Raw genomic sequence first — 23,506 nt, 5'->3', positions numbered from 1 at the left:
TGGCGCTTACCTCGGCCAACGTATCAGCCTTGCGATACAGCGAGGTAATGCTGCCAGCCTCTTGGGTACATTGCCCGCAGCCTCTGACTTAGATTTAGTTTTTTATATATAGTCTTTGTTTTATATTTTAGCATTATTTATAGCAATTATTACTTATTACTTTTCTTTAAATATCAAATTATTTAATTCAGTGTATAATAAATGCTTTCATACAAAGCAATTATTTTGTTTTTTAATCAAATCTACAACTATTTTGCTAGCCCTACGGACATAAGCCCAAAAGTCATAAAAAATAAATACTTGTGACCAATCGCCAGATGAAAAAAATGTTAAAAATTCATATCTGTTATTATCTGGTGATTGGGCCCACTGGGCCCAAACACCTTGGTTGGGACGAAACACCAGAGTACTCGATCGGATGGCAGTTCATATGTTTCTGATCAGAAATTTCGGACAATTTGCGGCTGGCCTTAAATCTCTTCCGAACAATTTTCAAATTCAAAATTACAAACATTGACAAATTTGACAGATAAGTGAAACAAAAGATACGAAAAACCATATATTATGTCTATGCGAAAAACCATAAACTTATAATATACTGTCGTATAGACCACCTGACAACCCGAAAATGCGTGACCATTTTTGATCTGTCAATGTGTGCGTGTGCTAGTGATGTATATTTTACTATCGATAGTATAGTATTTTGCTATCGATAGTTTAGTCCATTCGAGTTATTTTACCTGAGTTTCTATAAGAAATAAATAATATGCAACTTTGACAGATTTTGTAATTCAAATTAGGTATCATAAATTTTAATTGGCAAAAAAGGTGACGATTGAAAAGTAGATACACATTTTCGTTTGGAATGATTTTTCAATCGTCATTCGTCGGATATGTTATGACTTATGACATGAGGTTCTTATAGGGGTAAATAATATACACATAACACATTAAAAAGTTACTTATTTATTACTCAGGTAAAATCAATCTGGTAAATCAGCCCTTACATTGCTACATTGAAAGTAAACGTTGAAAGTAAACAACACACATAGTATATTCTATTTTATTCTTAAATTAAATACATAATATCATAAAATATCATAATACTTTTGGGAGTGCCTCCGCTGCCGGCGCCGGCTCCCAAAAATATCAGTAATGGGAACTACGGTAAGTATACTGCCGGCAGCCGAGATATAAAACAACGACTGCCGGCACTGGCACTCAAAATGGGAGCTGGTGATAACGCGTAAAGCGCTAGGTTCCAGTGCCGATACACAAATTTGAAAAATAAATTATAATTATAATCTCAATTTATATATTCGACTTTTAAAGGTGAAGGTTTGGTACCTAATATTTTATGTTTGTAATCCAAGTACATATTATAACATACAGTTCGACAAGGTTGTATATGAACGTGGCGAGAAAAAGAACTAACGCTTCTATCATACAAAAACGCTATTTTAGACAGTTCTTTACCAGCAGCGCCCATTGACATCATTGACATATTCATATTTGAAAGCCTTGTCGAACTGTACAACTACGCGCCGTCATTTAAAGAGTTTTTTAACTATTTATTTTTCTTTGCAAAAATGTTTGAAAAATCACGTTTGTTGTATGGGAGCCCTCCTTAAATATTTAATTTGTTTTGTTTATAGTGTGTGTTGTTATAGCGGCAACAGAAATACATAATCTGTAAAAAAATTCAACTCTCTAGCTATTACCGTTCTTGAGTTACAGCCTGGAGACAGACGAACAGACGGACAGACATCGAAGTCTCAGTAATAGGGTCCCGTTTTTACCCTTTGAGTACGGAATTGTTGGATACGTAATCTTGGTTGACATTTCAATTTGGAAAAATATTTGAAAAATTGGAAAAATATATTGGAAATTTTTCTTTTTTCTTTTCTTTTCTTTCGGAATTTTTTCCATTACCCATCTGTATCTTAGCCCGTCCGCGTCATCGCGTGGCCATTTTGTGCTTATTTTCATACAAGTAGTGTGCGTTTATTTTCTTGAATATTTCTATTTGTAGATTATTTCGAATCACATTATGATACAGGAAAGAAAGTCAATTAGTTCATGATATCGGTAATTATAGTTCAAGTGATGAGAATCAGTAAACACACGTAAAAAGCTATGCAATTTATATAGCTAAATTCTTAATTGATGTGACATTTTTAGCACTAATGGCTTATATAGCACGATTAAGGGATGAATAAACTTATAAATTATATTTTTATCTTACAGAAATACCGATTGAAAAGCCCAAAAAACGTCGTTCAAAACTTACGTATTTAATGTTAAATTCACGTGTTTGAGGCATTCTTTGACCATTCTTATGGTTTATTATTTAGCGGAACCACAAAACTCAACAATATCTAGCATTAAATGTTCACTAAAAACCTTTATTAACACTTTTATTACATGAAATATGCAGACCGACTCCTTTGTTATGTCCTAGTAAGTAGGACATAACATTACACGCTTTTGACGCTTATACACCGATATAAGGCTCTCTCCAGTCTATAGTACCTCAATGGGACAGGCTATGCAGCATAGATAAAGTATTATAGTATACCTCAATGCTATGCCGTATAAAATGACAGCTATTTCTTATGCCGATTTGAAGCGCTGCGGTGAGCGTACTGTGAACTAATTTATATAGAAAATGACAACCGCCATTTGCAAAATAGTAGCTCCAAGTTCACTCACTACAGCTTTCACATAGCAATCAGCGCCAATATGGCGACTTTCAAATAGGAATATTTTATTGATAGTGATCGCCTGTACAGTGTAATAAAGAGGTCAGTGGTAGACTAGTTTTATACGTGGGAGAGCCATGCTTCGGCACGAATGATTCCACCACGTTCTCACAGAAAACCGGCTGTGTTTCGCCGAGTGAGTGAGTTTACCGGAGGCCCAATCCCCTACCCTATTCCCTTCCCTACCCTCCCCAATTCCCTTCTCATCCCTACCCTCCCCTATTACCCTATTCCCTCTTAAAAGGCCGGCAACGCACCTGCAGCTCTTCTGTTGCTGCGAGTGTCCATGGGCGACGGAAGTTGCTTTCCATCAGGTGCCCCGTTTGCTCGTTTGCCCTCTTATTTCATAAAAAAAAAAAGACTGTAGAGGGACATTGACATTTGACAAATGACAGTTGACTATCAGCTGCCTGTCAAAAATTTTTGACTTATTTTTGAAAAAGTTTCTTTGCAAGTTTGCAGTTTGCGTGGTAGAAAGAAACATATATTTTTATTTTTTTTGTTTTTAATTGTTTATATAGCAAAAAACAAAATGGTTAAAGCTAGCGGTATAGGTAAGTTTAAATATATTTTGATAACAGTACATTGCGTTGCAAGGGTATAGGTTTTTCTAACGTCTGTCTTATTATGTTTAGGCAGCTTCCTACTGAAAGTACTATTAGCTTAACGAAACAATAATTATTTTTCATTTTCCTTTCAGCTCAAGTTCCCTTTATTGACACGCACCTAGACAGAAATAGCATTGAGACGCAAATTCAGAGGATACTAAAGAAGAACACAGTTACCCAACCTGTACTTTATAAAGAGTGGCTACTCAAAGCTGTATCTGTTATTGATCTGACTACACTCTCTGGTGACGATACAAAGTCAAATGTAACAAGACTGTGCATAAAGGTAAACATCTGGACTAATACAAAACACTATCATCATTCTTCAAAGTTTTTGAATTTGCAGCTATTCTGTGGTAGGCTGTAGGCAGATTCTTAAGCCTGAGTGCTTATTAAAATGAAAAATAACTAGAGGTGTGCCGATCATGTCTTCGGCCGACTAGCCAATTAGTCGGCTGCAAAGAAGCCGACTAATCGGCCAACTAGTCGGCCAAACCAATCATGGTTTTGGAAGTTTCTGTAACACTTTTTTTACTGCTGATTTGCGGGTAAGTCACACATGCCGCCTGCGAAGGTATCGGATCGTGTTATGTTTACTTACACGTACATTCACATACATACAATCTTGATCTAAAATACATACTTACCTAATTTGTTATTAAAAACTATATCAAAAAATATTTCTTTACTTACTAGCAAGTAATTTCAGAAACACTTCATTTAATTTTACAATGTGTAAGACTTATGAAGTGTGATATATATCACATTATAAATATTCAAGGTTTTTCTATAATGTAATTTCAATAATTATAATAATAATAAGGGATATTTTTTGTATGGAAGCCCATACAAAAAATTTAAAAAATTGTCTACTTTCGCTCTATACCTACCGGTACATAACCCTTCGTGCGCGAGTCCGACTCGCACTTGGCCGATTATTTAATGTAAGACATTTTTCTTTTTAGGCAGCAAACCCAATCAACAATAAAAGTATCAAGACTGCTGCAGTATGTGTATATCCAAATAGAGTGGAGGATGCTTTTCAGGCTATAAAGAGAATGGACTTATTAGATGAAATTCAAATTGCCTCAGGTAACTTTTAATGGATTCTGATATTAGTTTCTGCATAGGCCTGTACTCTGTGGTCAATATGCTTGACTACAGGCCTATGCTAGTTTGGTCAAACTTTTGTATCATGACACCAGTATACTTATGATGCCTTAGTGTAAGGTAATTGAATAAGTTGTCCCTAATTTTAGTTAGAAAAAAGTCCATTTTTTTAACTTCTACCAAATAGGTATTACATCATTACAATCCTAAATTCAGAAACAAGACTCCAACAAACAAAGTAAGAATTTGTAGATTTAACCCTTTAATAATGTTTCCAGTTGCAACGGGTTTCCCATCCGGTTTATATCCACTAGAAACAAGATTGCAAGAGGTTAAGTTTGCCGTATCAAAAGGGGCTACTGAAATTGATGTTGTCTTGGATCGTAGTTTGGTTCTAACTGGCCAATGGAACAAGTTGTATGAAGAGGTAATAGAGATGAAGAAAGCATGTGGTACAGCACATTTAAAGGTTATTTTGGGAGTGGGAGAGCTGGGAACTTATGAAAATGTAAGTTAAGCTTTTTTATTATTTCTCATGATAACATAAATATGTTTTTATAGAGTATAATTATTATAATCTCATAAACACCTAAAAATCTAGCAATGACTGTTTCACATAATAACGAAACTACTAAATTTTAAGGTTGTTTTGTCTCTGTCAGCCGACACTGACTGAAAAAATAAAAGTATGAAATATTAATTTGTAGCTCATTTAGGACAGGACTTCTAATATCTCATTTCGTCTAAATCTGTTCAGTGGCTTAAGTTTGAAAAGGCAAAAATAATATAACAATCAATAATTATGATAATGGCCCTACACTAAAAGATAATAAACTTACAGCTTTATCTTTATAATTTTATCTCTGTTTTTATAGAATGCCAAGAACAAAATAATATTATTCAACAATAATGATGATATTCAGACCTTTTGACCTCTGCTGTCATGTTTAGTAAATTTAAAGCACACTAATGGTTTCTCCTTGTCTATCAAGCACATTTTCCAATAAAACTCATTTATTTTGGCACTTAAGTCTTTAAAAAAATGAGATAAACAAAAAACTCAAACATTTTACAGGTATACAATGCTTCAATGGTAGCTATGTATGCTGGTGCAGATTTCATAAAGACATCAACAGGGAAGGAGGCAGTCAATGCAACTCTACCAATTGGACTGGTTATGTGTCGAGCTATAAGACATTATTACGAGTTGACTGGCAAAAAGGTAAAATATACTTAGTACTTCCTATTTATTATCACAATAATGGTATAAAGGTGTAAGTTTGTTGTTTGTTACTTGTCGCAAAAAGTTACTATTCTTTTGGTGTAACAGTCTGGTCAGGAAACACTTGAAAATTTGTATAACCTAGCAATATCTGTCTGTCTCTTTTATTTGTAACCGAAAATATAAAAATGCACTCTTGTCGCGTATTTGTAACACCAGGCACTGTGGTGTACACCACAGTAATAAGCCTGAGTGGTATCCTTTTCGACAATAGACAACAATGTACCCTTATGCACTATGGGGATGTCCCCATAGTTTATGTCCTTATGTTATGCATATTACTGTCTCATGAATTATTCCTATTCCTTTTAATTTTCTTTTTTATATAATTTTGTGTCTTTTGCATATATTGTGATGTTTTAATTTTTCTTTAGATATTGTATTGTAACATGTAATTTATTATTGTAGTATGTGGTGTTAAACGTTATTATTATTACTTATAAATATTATTTGTCGAATCAAGATAGAATATATGCGAGTGAGACAAGCAGTTATATAACTGCTTGTCTCACTTGCGCACGTATTCTGTTATAGCAATGTTCAAATTTCTGCATGATTTCAATTAAATACAAAATGTTACAGAGCTTATTATTTAATACACATAATTATAAACCATTATACACTGTAATCAAAATAAAGAGCCACATATTCCATAAAAATGTTGAGATTTTATGTTTGTTTTTGTGCCCTATAGTCATATTTTTATTGTCAATTTTCAGATTGGACTGAAACCAGCCGGCGGTATCAAAACGGCTAGGGACGCTGTGAACTGGCTTGTTCTGGTCTACACAGAGCTGGGCGTTGAGTGGCTAAGTCCGACACTGTTTCGCATCGGAGCGTCGAGCTTACTGGGGGAAATTGAGAAAGAGTTGGACAAACTTGCCTTACAAGCCATATGTTAGTATCTTTATGCTATTACCGAATATGGTTTATACACAGATTGCAGACCTATATGATTTGGTAGGGCTATTAAAGCCCAATACACTGGTGGTATAGCATGATCAAATAATGTAGGGATGTACATTTGCCGCTGAATTGATTTCTCTGATAGTAATTATTTTTCTACATCTTTATATTCATATTCTAAGAGCAAGTCCACACGGCGCGTTGCATCGACGCAGCGTTGCCGTTGCTTTGTTTTACATACAAATAACCAAGGTGTTCACACGGCGCGCTGCGTAGCGACAGCAGCGCGCAACGCACACATGACGGACAGCAGCCACCGAGACGAAGCGGGACGTTAAGACTGCTTCATTAATAACGCTGCGATGACGCAGCGCCCGTGTGGCCGGCTATACGTTAAACGGCAGCGCTGCGTCGACGCAACGCGCCGTCTGGACTGGCTCTTACGTAGACGTTAAATAGGTAAGTAAGTAGATAGGTAGACTTTTGTCCATGTAAATGCTACCTAAAAGATATTCATAAATACAATCAGACATGTTTCATATATTTTTAAAACAAAATTTGAAAGTCTTTAAACACATAATTTAGTGAGCCTTATTAGGTAATATCCCCAAAATTGTATATAAAAATGACATAAAATTTAAGCTGTTATATAATATTATTTTTATTCTGTTATAAGGATAAGTGTTTTTGTTACCAAAGGATTATATTAGAAATCTCAAATTGTTCAATTTGCCATAGTTATATAATATTTTATACGCATTTATTTTTAATAAAAAAGATAATTTAAAATCGCTTTTATTTCTATAGATAATTTAACTTAAATAAGCTTATCAAATATGTTTAGAAAATACTAAATCGGGCAACATTACATACATAAATAACTACTTATACCTTTACAACAAAAATAATTACAATATTTTTTATATATTACATATTTTGTACTACTCTATCTTACTCATTATTAGAGAACATACCCACGCTATGTATTCTATTTAGAAATATACCTGTTTCGAATACATATTTATGTATGTCATGAAGGAGTCTTGACATAATATAACATAGATATTTCCGAAAGGAAGGCTGAAAAATGGCAAAAAGTGGTCACATAGTATGAGTAAATTCCTTTTTAATTTAAACTAGCTGTAGGCTGGTCGATGGTCATTTCTAGAAATCGGAAAATGCTAATAACACAAATAATGCGTTACAAATTATAAGTTAACAAAGCTTTATGGTAATTTTTAACAAATGTTATTTCTATGAGATTTGTAAAAATTATCATAAGGGAGATCGACACTTTTTGTGTGATCGAGTCTGCGGTGCACATACAATCTGCATGGTATACTTATTGTCATGGAATGTTATTGACTTTAAAAGGTAAATAATAGCAACTGAATATCCAAAGCATATCTTGGTAAAGGCCACACGACACAACTTAAAAATCGCTTGTCGAAAATTCGTTGAACGGCGACTCGCTATTGGTAGATCAGTGATGAGACGGACCATAGTTATAATTGGTAGATCGCTATCTTACTGTAAGACGCTATTGGCAGCTAATGTACGTTTTTGATATTGTAAGTACTATCTAAGAAATTGATTCATAGGCAGTTGACGGACCTACATCATTTGGTCGGTTTAATTAAGAGGAGTCCACACTGCCGTTTTTTCATACAAACGTTGTCCCCTGTTTCCTCCCTGGATAATGCCGGTAGAGTTATGATTTTTTTCCTGAATATCTATGGCCACTATTAGCATGTCCCTATGTTTTCTTTTTTTTTCACAATTTTATTATTAAAAAAGATAACAACGTCCAAAAACCCAAAAATATGGCTAGATTTTCGTCTGTGTTCAAGCACCCAGAAAACAATACTGGCTAAAATATACAAAAAAAAATAAAACATAGGAACACAGCTCAAGCCTTGCTTTAATTCTTAATGAGAAATAGAAATACTTAAATCGGTTAAGTTTTGGAGAAGAAATCAGCGGACAACGAATCGAAGATTTTCTGTTCTTTTATTAGAACTTTTGTCGTGTTGTCTCTATCACGCTCTGCGGTGGGAGACTTGAGATTGGTGAGACAGCAATACATTTTCAAATACCTATTTTCAATTTCTCTCGCCCTTGGTGTATCCTCTTAATTCAATGTAATTCGTGATCTGTCGGCTGGGTTTGACAAAACTCGACCAAATTACATATAATATCAACAATCTGCCTGTGAATCAATTACTTCTCTGAATATACATTATTGAGTACATATTGTCCACACATCCAGATTGCCCTTTCAAATTTCGTCCATTCATCTTAAAATTGCTCTCGACTTCCAAATCAGTCTCTTCTAACGAGATTCCTTCTCAATCGGCGCCTCAGCTCGGAAGCCATTTTGGTCGGCGTCGTAGTTGACTACCCTCAGTTTGCCGAACTTGTCCACGTAGCCGTAGTGCCCCTTCACGTTGCCGTCGTTGTCTCGCTCTTCGTACCGGAATTGACGGTTTTTACTGCGTGTTAGAAAGAGATAGATATAGTTACCGGATTTTATGGTTTTGCTGGGTGTTAGAAAGAGATAGAAATAGTTACTGGAATTAATGCTTCTTACTGGGCTATAGAAAGAGATAGATATCGTTACCGGATTTTATGGTTTTTGCTGGGTGATAGAAATAGATCTATAGATGTAAGTTTCGGTTGAGAAGATTTTTTAGATGAACGATTGATGGCCAAAGCAACCGTTGTTCCTTGACAATGGTCGATTTGAAGGTTTGTTGTTAAGTTTGGACGAGGAAAAATTTATATGCATCCATATCGCAGAAGGTCTATTGGTTTACCCCTTGCCAGTGTCGTATCCAAACTGGTAGCTGTGGGGGCCCTTCATGCCGTGCATGCGGAACTCGGTGCGCTCGCCGTTAGCAGAGGCGTACTTCGCGGGGGCCACGGGGGGCGCCTGCTTCAGCGGGGCGGGGTACGCGTTACCTGGAATACGATTTAAAAATTATGTTATCAAGCATCATTAATGCATGTCCTCGGAAGCTACTTTTCTAAGTGTTACTTTTGACACCATAAGCTTGCTATGAATAATGTAATGCATATTGAATGACTGGACTATTTTAGTTCTATTCTAGTTATGTAGACACTATAATATGTCTCGTTGGAATAAATAACATAGTTTGAATCCTGAAAAAATGGCTTCCCGTTTCCGTATAATAAACGACATCACTCATTTGGGACAACTTAATTTCGGACTTTGTCTAGTATACAATATATCCCCCATAAGATTAATTCAATTCTTGAGTAATAAAATACCTACGTCCAGGATGTCCAAAGTTAGTTTCCGAAGCCTCCTGCTCCCTCGGAGGATCCTCGTAGTCTTCGTTAGCCATGATCTAAAAAAATAACGATTATTAAGATACGGTACACAATTCGACGCCCCGGCAAATTGAATTGAAGTTGTGTTTTTGGCCTCTAGAGATCGAAATACATCATAATTATTTAGGGCCTATTTCACCACTTCCTGATAAGGTGCCGGATAGGCTATCCACCACTTATTTGACAGATGCTCCATAGGTACTCTATATGTAAAGTTAAGTTTTGGACACACAGTTAATATACCTAGCGGAATAGAGCAACAATCTCGAGCTGTCAAACGTAACCGAAATTGGTTTCATCTGTGTGTAAAAGTATGTGTACGTATACATTTACACAAGCATGATTGAACATGATTTCTATGAGATTAAATTGTCAACGTGCGGCACGTGCCGACTGGACGTCAAAAAAAGAGTGCTGCTGTCATGTATCACGTCTCTTTTTACCACGCAGTGTTACTGATAGTAACATCTCTCTTGCTCAGGCCTTTGTTTCTCTATTCCGCTAGGTATATTAACTTTATGGTTGTGGATAGCCTATCCGGCAATTATCAAGAAGTGGTGAAACGCCCTTATTATTTTAAACAAATCAACAAATTCTAATGTAGTTGGCAAAAATCATTAATGTTAATGAACGAAATATTTTGACAAGTCAATACGCCTTTGATTTCATGAAAACATCATATAGTAGAGAAGGGGAGAGTGCTATTCGTGTAATTAGGTACTCGAGCGTCATGGAGACCTTGTAGGTTTTTTAGATTAGGCAAGACTAATCAAAAAAATAAGAGCGATTTTTTTTTTATTTTAGCGTTTAGGGATCAGAAACTGCAGCCATTTTAAAGTTAGTAAGTAAAGTTAGTTTAAGAAAAAGAAAATATATTTAGAAAATTGCTTTTTTAAGTACTTAAACTAAATTATTTAGTTGAGTGCAACATAAAATATCTGCAAAGCTTAATTAGGAAAATATGAAGTTTTTTTTTTCTATATTTTAAAATGTCTCTACAGGCTTACCTTAGATTTTCAATTGTTATGCGACAGCCGGGTGAAGCTTGGGGAGTGATGGGTTAATGTTAAGTTTAAGCATAATCAACCTGGTGATATCCTGATATGATTAATTATTTCAGTTAAAACATATTTATTTTCAAGCAGAGCAAATTACTGCCCTTGGGAAGTGTTTATTTATTTTCCAGTCTATTCATTGGGCGAAACGAAATGTTGAAGGTACATTTTGTCATGCTATTAACACTGTAGATACCCGTATCGATCTATTTAGTTACAGATATTGCTTTGAAGTTTCCAAATGTTTACAACAATTTTATTTATTATAACTTTACGGATTATGTTACGGACATTGCTTACCATGACCTCTATAGCCTGTTAATTTTATGGTTTTAAGTAAGTATATTATTATTTTTTAACAAAAAATTTAAACAAAAGTAATATTCTTAAAAATAATCTAAAAAGAATCAAATAATTCTTATTCCTTATTATAGTGCCGTCTTCAGACTTCGCCTAAACCTCAACTATTTCTGTACTCAATCTTCGTACTTTTGAAGTCGCTACCAGCCCGGAAAAGTTCCGAGATCCTTGACATAGAACTTACGCTAAGGTAGATTCAAAGATTCAAAGACTTTATTAGCATCCAAGTATAGTATACAATATACAAACTCAGCACCTTGTACAGGCGGTTGCTTATAAAATAGTACTTAACAAGATATATTTTGGATTGTAATTAAGGTAAGCTGGTACCGACTTCAAAAGCATGAAGATTGAGTAGGTACTGAAATAGTTGAGGTTTAGGCGAAGTCTGAAGACGGCACTATAATAAGGAATAAGAATTATTTGATTATTTTTAGATTATTTTTAAGAATATTACTTTTGTTTTTACCTTGGAAGTCGGTTTAAATTTTTTGTTAAAAAATAATAATTTTACCCTTTTTAGTTACCTATGAGAGACCACAAGGCTATATTACTTATAGCTTGTTGTCTTAGATTGGTACAACTAATATATATATATTCTGTGTCTTAGAGTTGTACATATTATTACTAGCGGTCGCCCGCGGCTCCGCCCGCGTGGATGTCGGTTACGGCTGCAAAAAGCCTACCCAGGAAAGACTCGGTCAGCAAAATGATTCCCAGATCAATTCACAGACTCCAACACTGACATCGACGACGCGGACGCAGTCATCCGAAGGGATGCATAATATAGTGCACACTGCATAGAATTAGTATTTTGATATCGTTGCGCGTTGACACGCTGCACATATTGTCTTCCTCCAACACGCGAACCCCCGCTTGGTGACGCTCAATATTTTAATTTCGCTATAATTTCAAAACTAAACGTCCAATTTTAATCATTCAAGGACCAAATGTTATCTACATAAACTGTACTTAGTGATGAAATAATTTATTTTCATAAGGATTAATAGCATAAGTAAAATAAATGCGTTTAAATGTAGTCCAAAAAAATTCAAGATTTTTAAATAAAAAAATGGTTATTGTGCCTCACTCGACATAGATAAGTATAGTGTGTCGCGGACTTTTTTATAGATATTTATAAGATCTACAATTACTTAGAACATTTTATGGTTCTATCTTTTATAGTTTCGGCAGCGTACGCAAAATAAGTAACTTTTCTGGTTGATTTTACACCTGGCGTCCGAAAAACCCAAATATCTTAGGAAACACATTTTTTTCTAAAATAAAATGTTGCCTATGTTTAGCAGAAATAATGTAGAATTCATTGGCTTTTGCTTGGAGTAGTTTAAATAAAGCCAAAATCCTCGAACTTGTATCTATAAGGATTCAAATGTTCTGTTGGGTAGCTTCAGAACCAGGATACATCCTGGTGCAAAATCTTACTTTTTGGTAGTATTGCCTGAAACACTTCAGAAAAAATCGAAATCACCATATGTTTCCATATAAATCAGGTCACCACTTTTATGAACATGGTACCAAATCGAGTCAAACCCTATACAACACAAAAAGAATTTTGTAAATCTGACTACAAACGGCTGAGTAATCGTTGAACATACATAAAAAAATAAAAATAAATACATACAGCCGAACGTATTACCTCCTCCTTTTTGGAAGTCGGTCAAAAATAAGGCCTATTGAAATTACAATAGTTTAGAAAACTGTTTTACTTACCACAAAGTCATAAATTCATAATATGTCTATATAATGACTTTGTGTTAATGAAAAAAACTTATTACAAAATAATTTCTTTACCAATAAAACGATCTATAACTAAAGCCACTTTTCTTACGTATCAGACAAGAATTTAGTGTCTAAACACACCATGCCGAACTTCCAGTTCGGCATGATTCCGCCTGCAATTATGTATTTTAAATTACCGATGATACACTATGCCGAAATTACGTCTCGTTATATTGTATGCGTTTGACATTGCTGACGTAATCATGCCGAACTTCCGCCGCGGAACTTCGGCATGGTGTGTTTAGACACTAAATTCTTGTCTGATACGAAAAGAAAGTGACTTTAGTTATAGATCGTTTAGACACTAAAACTGAAGAACTGTAATGGAATATCATGTAACTATACGCAACATGGATCATTTTATTTGTAGGGGCTACAAACATAATATACTTACTAAAAATTACGGTTCAGTTACAGATTAATTAATAACCTTTAACTGCATCCTATTTTATCTATAAAAAAATATGTTTGTACCTTTTGCTCCTCGGAGCCGTCGATTTCGCTCTGCAGTTTCCTTTGATTCTCAGCCTTCTCGTACGAGTACACCTGCTTATCTTGAGGAGGCTGAGGAGTCTCATACGAGTACACTTGCTGGTCCTGGGGAGGCTGCAGACCCTCGTACTGTCCCTCCACTGCTACAGCTGGTCGGAACGGCTTGACCGGCCGCGCCATTGGCACCGTGTCCACTCCTTCCGCATACTGACTTATAGGTATCGGTATAGGCCTGAACTCCTTCACCACCTTCTTCGGATACAACTTCGTCGGGTAATACTTTTGCTTCGGCATGAAATACGGCGCTGGCACAATCTTGGGATGAATATGTGGCACCTTTTTATGGAAGACTTTATTCGGTATCTCCTGTAGAATCATCGGTTTGTCTATGTTCTCGTTAGGCAGTTCTAACTCCACAGATGGCGTTAGGATTATGTAATCGTTTTGTGCATTAGCTGTCGGTGGAAGGAGACTCCTCGAAGGTAATTCTCCTTTTAGGATCTTTCCATTTCTACTCCTGTCTTCACTTTTATCCGTCGGCGCCTGCGCTTCTGGGTTTTTGTTCACAGGTATAGGATACCAGTCAGTCTGTTCGGGCTCCTCTCCTCTATAATAGTAGTCTATGTGCTTCCCTGGAGCTGGTGGTAGTAGATAAGTGGCGGGGGTCTCCAATGGAGCTGCCACCTCGATTTCTTCGAGCTGGTGAGGCGGTATAAGGAAGGAGTCACTGGTTCCATCGTTAGGTAAGTAATACACTGGGGTCTTTGGACCCTCATCCTCTACTTTGATGGGTAATATGTCTGTGGCTTCAGCCTGTTCTGGAGGGTTGTCCACTGGCACCTTAATTGATAATACTGATATGGCAATCGATGAAATCTGAAACAAAAAAATAATATACAGATCATGGTAGCGTGAGTGAAGAATCTTTGAAATATTGTGCGTTGTTGTTACTTTAAATAAAGTAAATATAAAGTATATATTAAGTTATAAGTATTATTTTTTAAAACAGGCAATGGTTTCTGATATTCTTCTCTCTATTCCGACATTCCTCTGTTCGCACAATAATAGAAGTTCGAAATCAATACCCAAAATGTTTTCAGAAATTAATTTATATGGCAAAAAACAATCAAATCAATAAAGCAGACATTTCGTTCGGCACTATTTAACCGACGCGTCGCCGAAATTGTGTCAATACGAATGGTTACTGGTACGGAAAATAAACGATATCTGACAGTCAAACACTCGTTGCGTCCTATCACGTAATGCCGGAAAGTGGGCCACCGCAGTCGTCCGAAAACTCGATGAAAAAACTACACAATTCATTTCCGAAACGAAACCGAGAGTTCAGTGTGAGGCAATCGTAGGCGTTGTGATTAGTATTTGAAAAAGATCGATCAGAAATAAATTGTTAGTAAATGTAAGTGTAAAATTACAGTGCTAAGGGCCTGTTGCTACACTTCCTGATAAGCGACGAATAGGCTATCCACCAATTATCTTGATAGATCAAGTATGGAGAATCTGTCAAAAAAGTTGTGAACAGCCTATTCGGCGCTTTATTAGAAAGTGGTGAAACAGGCCCTAAGTGTTTTTGCGCCAATACGTACTTACGTCGCGTAGTGCGTTTTTTTTTTAAAGGTTCTTCAAAACGTTTTATTCAGTTATTTGGTATGAGTATCTATTGTTGGCTTAAATGATGGTGCCATACAAAAATAAAATACGTAGGGTTCTATGAAAGTCAAAGTCCGTAGCAAACACACATAAAACTACTACCTATTATTATTTTTTAACAAAAAATTAAAACCGACTTCCAAGGTAAAAACAATAAGAATATTAACTAAAAAGTATTAAATAATTCTTTCTCTAATAGTGCCTTTTCCAGAATTCGTCAAAATCCCAACTATTTCTGTACATATTATAGTCTTCATTACTTTGAAGTCGGCACCAGTCCCAAATATTTCAGATATTCTGACATTGACTAAAGTCATGGTTCAATTAGCTGGTATTCTTATTGTTTTTACCTTGGAAGTCGGTTTTAATTTTTTGTTAAAAAATAATAATTTCATTCTTTTTAGTTATTTATATAATAGTAAATACATAAGTGTCATATAATTTACGTATGAAACTATCACATCTATTAACTGTAAGTACTTAAACTTGAAATACGTTGAATAAAAATTACATAGTAGCATATTATTATGCTTTCAGTTCTTAAAACAACAATGAAACCAAAGAGTTAGAAGTTCTCTAAGCACTTTCGAATACCATGGTATATACCCGTGGCAAAATCTTACTTGGTAGCGTATGCTTAGAATACTTCTGACTAAATGGAAACCACTATATTATTATGTTTCCTTATAAAATTTGAGGAGCTCCCTATATAACACATGGATATCATTATCAAATTGCCAACTTAGTAACCGTAGTTCCAAAGTGGTATAATAATATACTTTAAAAGAACAAAATAATTATCAAAATCATGTATAATGCTGGTTAATAATGTAGGAACTTAATTTTGCTTTTCAGCCCTGGATACCCTATTTTATGATTTTTTAAATAGCCTATACTGTCCCACTGCTGGGCAAAGGCCTTTCACTGTTTTTAGTTATCTACAAGACAAGGCTTTATGCGTAGATAACTACTACGAATATTAACTATCCATATTATATTACTGTAAGCAAAATTGTGGTAAATGCTTGGACTTATCTAAGCGATGCTGCAATTTCCAAATTTTCATCTTTAAAGGTTCAGGAGTTCTGTTCAGTGCCTTTGGATCAAGAGACACCTTCGTATGAAATTTCTCTTATTCGTAACATATGTTTAAGTTACTAGGAACAACATTTTAACCACTATGAGTGTTTTGATAAATTTCAAGGATTTCCCTCGATTGCTCATAGATCCCATCATCAGCTCACCACTTTCGTAATTGTCATACAAAATTAAGATTATATCCTATACAACAATACGAGAATTTTGAAAATCGGTCCACAAACATCGAAATAATCATCGAAAACATCTGCTCCGATGTAAATATCATGAAAAGTACCAACAATTAGGTCTTAGTGTGATGACCCATGGTATAATTATGATTGTGATGATGATGATCAATCAAATTGATGTGTTGGCTTATGCTTTCAGTTGTTTAAACAACGCCGAAATCCCCGAACCTGTATCTATAAGGATTCAAAAATTCTGTTCGGTACCGTCGGATCCAGGATATAACCTGGTGCGAAGTCTTACTTTTTGGTAACATTTACCTCGAATGCTTCAGAAAAAATCGAAATCACCATATGTTTTCATACAAATTTTAAGAAGTCCCCTCGATTCCTCATGGATCCCATCATCAGATCACCACTTTTATGAACATGGTACCAAATTCGGATTCAACCCTGTACAACAACAAAAAAATCATGAAAATCGGTCCACAAACGGCGAAGTTATGGTGGAACATACAAAAAAAAAATACAGACGAACACATAACCTCCTCCTTTTTGGAAGTCGGTTAAAAACTATTAGCTGTCTCAGTGTCTAGTTTGTTATTTGTTCAGAATTCAGATTCTACAATAGGAAGTAACTCTTTACACGCCATAATAATAGATACTAACAAGCAATTTATGTTATGTAAAGACAAAACGATTATAAAAAAATTGTAGTGGAAAAAATACTTCGAGCGATTTGAACCGTTCATCCTGAGTTGTAACAGCAAAAAAGCCTAACCGACCGTAGCGATATAAAAACGGATAACACTTTCTACATGCATCCTAGAATACTAGTTGTGCCACTTTCAGTTTTTACCTTATATCACCTGCGTATAGACCTAGGTCTAATGTGTTTGATGCCCTAGTAAGTCAGCCGCGAGATGAAAATGAAAGTAGTTATAGATGAGCTATACTCAACCTGCGGCCCGTCGGGACTTTATCAGTGGCCCGCGTGATGTTAAACCATTTTGAAATTTACGTCCTCCGGCAGAATAGTGCAAACTCGTCGTGAAAGTCTCGTGTTCCACTATTAAATCGTTAATTTTAAAGAACGTTGCTTTTAAACCCTAATAAAGTTTGGTTCAACACTGAGACATAAAAAAATTTGTATCTCATATTAAAAAAGGTTGAGTACCACTGTTATAGATAGAGGCGGTATTTTTATGATGCACTCTACATAGCCTTTATGCCCTTATATGGCGAGGCTGGTGCGTTAAAATGTTATGCACTCCTATCGCAACGTAGTCTTTGGCAATAGAGTAGATTGCTAGAGGCGACTTGGGAATTAACCCTTGGCAAGTTTATAAAATGTTTCAAAAGATGTTGCACCTCCCTGTTTACTTCAAGACCGATATAAATAGGACGTATAGGCCTAAGCCCCAATTTCACCAACGTCTGTTAGTGTTAACAGCTTGTTAAAATGTAATGTCTTCTCTTTCACTCATAAGAAAAACGAAAGAGGTGACGTGATACTAATTCGAGCGTTAACTTTAACAGTCTTTGGTGAAATTAGGGCTAAAGCTGAAAGTTGAAACCAAAAATATGAATTCGGTTGTTTGGGGTTATTGAACTTGTCTCATACATCTTTATAACGTGCCAAATGCCTGCCACTGCCACTGCCAACAAGCATAAGAAAGTAGTTTTATAGAATGGGAATCAAACTCTACAACAAATACTACAGTTTTATTCAAATCGATATTTGATTGCGACTTTTCGTTGAAAACAAGCAGGTGAAACACCCTTACAAACACTGCCATGCCTTACAAACATGCCCGAGCTATCTTGTCAAGTACTCAGTACTCACATACTAGTGATCGAAGTCACATACGGTTTTGCTCGATAGTTTTACTCCGAATCGAAGGAAATGACATATTTGACATATTTAATTCCATCGAGCCGGCTCGAAGCGAGCCTTCGAGCTGTTAGTTTTGGCGGTCCACACGGTGGTTATTGCTCGATTTGGAGTAAAACTATCGAGCAAAACCGTATGTGAGTAGGTACTTAGCAACACAGATTTCATCTTTGGAACTGGCATTACCTATCCATTATAATAAAGTTTTCAAATAGATAAATTGTATAACTTCTAGAAAATGTTTAACCTTCCCTATTCAAAATGAGAGAGTTATCTAAATGAAAGTGCAACTAATGAACTACGACATGGCCACAAATTTCTTTCGAGATAACGCCGATAACCGCTCGAACTTGTCCAATTACGGTTCATAGTGTCATTCACCTTGCCTTTAAATACTTGAACTTGAAAAAAAGACTTGTCCTTAGACTGCGTTAGGGTGCGTTAGGGTTTTCAACTTTCAGGTTAGTTTCATTTTGTGTTATGTTTGGGATCGATCATCGAAATAATAACATTTTGCATTTCTTCAATAATCAATTTAAATAAGATAAAACTGTTGCAAAACCTACAATGTTACTTTTATCATTCAAAACGACATTGATTTGAACTATTCAAAACACGTGGTCCGTTACTTACTACCTCAGAAGTCAGAAGGAAGTTACTACGCAAATAGCTATAACTGCAAACTACCTCCGTGGTCTAGTGGTTAGAGCGTGGCTCTCTCTCCGACTCAGGAGGTCATGAGTTTGAATCCCGCGTTGGAAACATGTTATTTACAAGTTAGGACAATGCAGACTGATCACCTGATTGTCTGACATAGTAAGATGATCCATGCGTCGGTGGGCATAATAATTATCCCACCAAAAACATTTTGATGTGAAAATGTTGCCAAGATGAGAACATAATATTATAGTTCGTCGTGACTCGTGTCAAAAAGTAGTGAGATCTCATGTAGAGCCAAGTTTCCAACCTTACATACTCAGCCTTAAATCTAAAAACCTTAATTTTACACTAAAGCGCGGATATTTGATAATAAAAATTATAATGTGTCAGCTGCACGAGGAGAATCTAAAAACTCTACACATTAGTCAAAATCGGTGGCTTGGCCATTTTGTTATTCGAGTAGATAAAAAGTCGGTCCTGCGCCAGTCGTATCGGTCTTCCGTCCCACTGGGTTACAATGAGAGTAAAAAGAATAGAGAGTGCTCTTGTGCACTGCACACACACTTGGGCGCTATAAAATTACACCCGCGCAACTGGCCCGATTTCAATGAAACCGGCCACCGTCACCGAAATCGGTGTGGGAGTTACTATTATTATAAATGCACAGGGTGCTGCACAGGGTGAAACATAGTAGAAGTTACTATGTTTCACACTTTAGGAAGTGTACGTTACATCCTGCATAATATAAAATGAATAATTTATTCTGTTATTCAATCCAAACTTATCAGTCCTAGGAAAAAGTGTAAGAAAATGAATCAAATGCAGAACCGTGAATGTACTTCCCATGTTGTAACACCAGGGTGCGGGCTTACGGCACCGCGCGTAATAACTTTATAATTAACTTTCCTCGGACTCTTTTACATAATATTCAGCTAGTAAGGAAATTGATTGATTGCTTTATCATAGCCTTATTATGGTTTACGATAGATCAAGAAAGCCAGTGGTTTTATTGTTTATGGTACCGCAGATTGCTAAAGTAGTTCTACAAGGTGTAACAAAAAGTGATAATAAAGTTACACAGCTAAGGTGTTTTTGTGTTCCGTATGTAGAAGTCATAATGAAAGTGGCAGCGCTGAAAGAGCAATATTTTGTAATTTGTATGGGCAAGCGTCCCTGCGTCATGAATATTCCTATTTCCTATACAGAAGTTAAAAAACTTACTCTTTTAGCGCTGCTACTTTCACATCGAACTCTATGAAAGGTCCCATACACAACCTTTAAGTAGGTATTATCACTTGTTTTGTTTGTAAGTATAGTAAAAAAAATAGGCAGGTCACAAAATTTTAAGTAAGTAGGTATAATGTTTGTTTGAATACCTCATGGTAACATATATAGCATAGTTTTACAGATAGTATTTATAAGATATATTTTGTTATAAATATTATCTACTTAAGTAATTAACTTTCTAGTTTGTACAAACTTTCTGCGGTTCTTTGCATAAATTATATCGAGAAAAGTAGCAAATGATTTATTTAGCTCTATTATTATTTCTTTATTTTAGCTGAGCTAGTAAATCCATACGTATCTATATTATTATCAACTTATGAAGAACATAAACAAAGAGTGGGTGTGGGTAGATATTAAAATTTAGGTAGCTATAGTAGTAGATATGGATTATTATTTAGGAACTGCTGGAAAGCGCACGAAGAAAATATTTTACCTATTAATGCAAGTACTTAATTAACAATTATAGTAGTTATAAACCAATAAAACCAATCGAGTGATTGAAAATATAATTGAAACGCATTTAAACAAATAATATCCACAGCCGAACATAGAACCTCCTCCTTTTTTAACCGACTTCAAAAAAGGAGGTTATCAATTCGACACGTACCTAATATTGTTACGGTACACGGTATACGGACATGTGGTGCCATCTAGCGGCAAACCAGCGAAACTGATCAGGGGGACACACTACACATAAATCCCCTACTCGAAACTAGTTGGCGCTAGGTGGTACATGCTCGAGCCTCCTAGAAAATTCCCATACTTGCTTACTTGTTTACGTGAATCGGGAACTTTCTGGAATTCGTCTCGCCATATAAAAAGCCGCAGGCAGGCCCGGCAATTCAGTTCGATCTGAGCGATCTTCGAGGCGACAACAAGTGATCAATAGTGAGTGAACCAGTGAAACCTGCGACTTGGCTACGACCTAGGACAGTGATAGTGCTTAGTGATTGGACCTAGTGATTAGTGTTTGGACTTAGTGCTAAGTGTTGTGACCAAGTGTGTGCTTGTGTGACCTAGACTTAGTGTTTAGTGCAGTGTTAATAAAGTCTTCAAGAGAGTCACCAGGTCTTTCTCTCCAAATCCTCGAGCCCTAGCACGTAACAATATGTAGCATGTACCTACCTATGTAATATTCCCAGAGCTGCCCAATTTTCGTATAATATGTTAGTCTATATCAGCTTCTGAACAAATGTGCCAAATTTTAAAAGTGTAAGTATGTATGTATGACGTATGTATGTTTTTATGTTTGTGTTCGGATATATCTGGAATTATCATTCCGATTTCAGTCATTCTTTTTTGTTCAAGGTATTTTTCAACTAAGGGAATAGTGCAAGTTTCATCAAAATCAGTTCAGTAGTTTTGGAGATAAGGAGATACAATTTTGAATTCGGTTTCATCTTTTTAAAATACAGTTATTTTGGATGTCGGCGAAAAAGTGCTTTTGTGCTTATTAGATTATTCATTGAAAATATTGTGAAAATAAGTCCTGTTTAAACCTAGTTCATGCTCAATTTTAAAGAGATGTAGAACATGAAAACATTAAATCTATATATATAAAAATGGATTTTCAAATGTGTTAGTCGCGCTAAAACTCAAAAACGGCTGGACGGATTGGGCTGATTTTAGTCTTAAAATATTCGTAGAAGTCCCGGGGTGGTTTTAAAGTGACACGAAGTTCACCGGGCAGCTAGTAGATGTATATAATAGAATATATAATTATAAAATAAAATCTTGTGATTTAATTAAAATAATTGCCTGAGTTTTTCTAAGTAGGTTTTCCAAAGCACATACGATTCACGGTACCCACTGCACGTGTATATTATTATTATTACCTAATTAGTTTCAAACCACTTAATTTTTATTCCAACACCTCCACCCTATCAGGTTTTCTCACATACACCTATAAAAAAATCACTTACAATTAATAAATTCGATGCGATGCGAAGATGATGCATCTTGGTTCACAAGTTTTCACTCTCAACGGAACTTTTTACACCACTTTTTGCCGCTCGATTGGCGGCGGTCTTAGCAATGAGCGCGCAGTGCGGTCACGCTTCTGTTTTATACTCGGTCAATTCACCTGAGGAAATGGAGCCTGGATCTCATTGTTTTGTACGTTAGATAATGTTTGTGGTGCACATAATAATTATCAGAGCGATTGGCGCGTTACAAGGTGCCATTAATAATTGCTGAAAAATATAATTTGGGTTACCTAAACTAGATACTAGTTCTGTAATAGATGGTGAATTAGATATTTTAGTAATAATTAATTCTGATAGCAGCTAGACTATTGACAAACTAATGGTAAACTATGCCTAATTTACCAATTTACTGACAATAATTTACTTGTTTTGTACAATTTATGACCTAAGAGCGCACGGTTGTTAGTTGTTACGGTATTTAAAAATTATAATCCAAAAAATGTTTTTAAATTATTAATTGCGTATTCTTTACAGTATCACTGTTAACGTTTTATGATACGGTAAATTATTTGGATAAGTAGATTAAAAATAATGACTTGTTTTTATAAATTACAAGATCAAATAATAATCTCACGTACGTACTTAATAACTTACATCGATTTTTCCTGTTTTATTAATTTCTATAAAAACCTTCACAAGAAAAATTAGTCACGATGCAGATCCCAAGGTAGTTTTTGCATAAGGTTTGTTTTTTTTTTGCTTTTGGCATACTGGCATAACAGGCCAATTATTATTTATTATTACTTTTTACAGTAAGGGTGAAGCCAAACGAGCGTAATTTTGTGAGTTAAATATCGATCGCGTTAATTATGTTTCATACTAATCATGGCTCACAAAATTACGCCCGTGTGAATGAATAGTATGGAATGAAGTAGGAATATTCTATGAAACTGAATGCAGCAGAATTCCTGCCGTTTACGTTCGTTTGGCCTCACCCTAAGGGTTGATTCAGACCGCAACGCGACGCGTAGATGCATTTCTTTTATATGGATTTGACAGATTCGCAAGACGTCTCACG

The 23,506-nt window shown here is 35.5% G+C and overlaps 2 protein-coding genes across 2 annotated transcripts; one reads left to right on the top strand and one right to left on the bottom strand.

Moving 5' to 3' along the window:
- The first annotated feature begins 3,201 nt into the window (after positions 1-3,201).
- Positions 3,202-6,678, top strand: LOC121730934 (deoxyribose-phosphate aldolase). Its single transcript, XM_042120160.1, has 6 exons — positions 3,202-3,316; positions 3,463-3,656; positions 4,336-4,462; positions 4,759-4,988; positions 5,556-5,702; positions 6,482-6,678. The coding sequence occupies exons 1-6, from the start codon at positions 3,295-3,297 to the stop codon at positions 6,662-6,664; spliced, it is 903 nt and encodes a 300-aa protein (XP_041976094.1). The 5' UTR covers positions 3,202-3,294; the 3' UTR covers positions 6,665-6,678.
- Positions 6,679-8,869: 2,191 nt separating this feature from the next.
- Positions 8,870-22,524, bottom strand: LOC121730828. The gene is made up of 5 exons (XM_042120003.1): positions 22,426-22,524; positions 13,712-14,605; positions 9,964-10,039; positions 9,485-9,629; positions 8,870-9,160 (listed from the first exon to the last, which is right to left on the bottom strand). Exons 1-5 carry the CDS (start codon positions 22,459-22,461, stop codon positions 9,001-9,003), a joined length of 1,311 nt encoding a protein of 436 aa, XP_041975937.1. The 5' UTR covers positions 22,462-22,524; the 3' UTR covers positions 8,870-9,000.
- Positions 22,525-23,506: the final 982 nt, after the last annotated feature.

Source organism: Aricia agestis, chromosome 10 (assembly GCF_905147365.1).
Source record: "Aricia agestis chromosome 10, ilAriAges1.1, whole genome shotgun sequence".
Taxonomy (NCBI): Eukaryota; Metazoa; Arthropoda; class Insecta; order Lepidoptera; family Lycaenidae; genus Aricia; species Aricia agestis.
The sequence above is the reverse complement of the archived record's forward strand: the minus strand, read 5'-3'. Positions and strand labels throughout refer to the sequence as shown.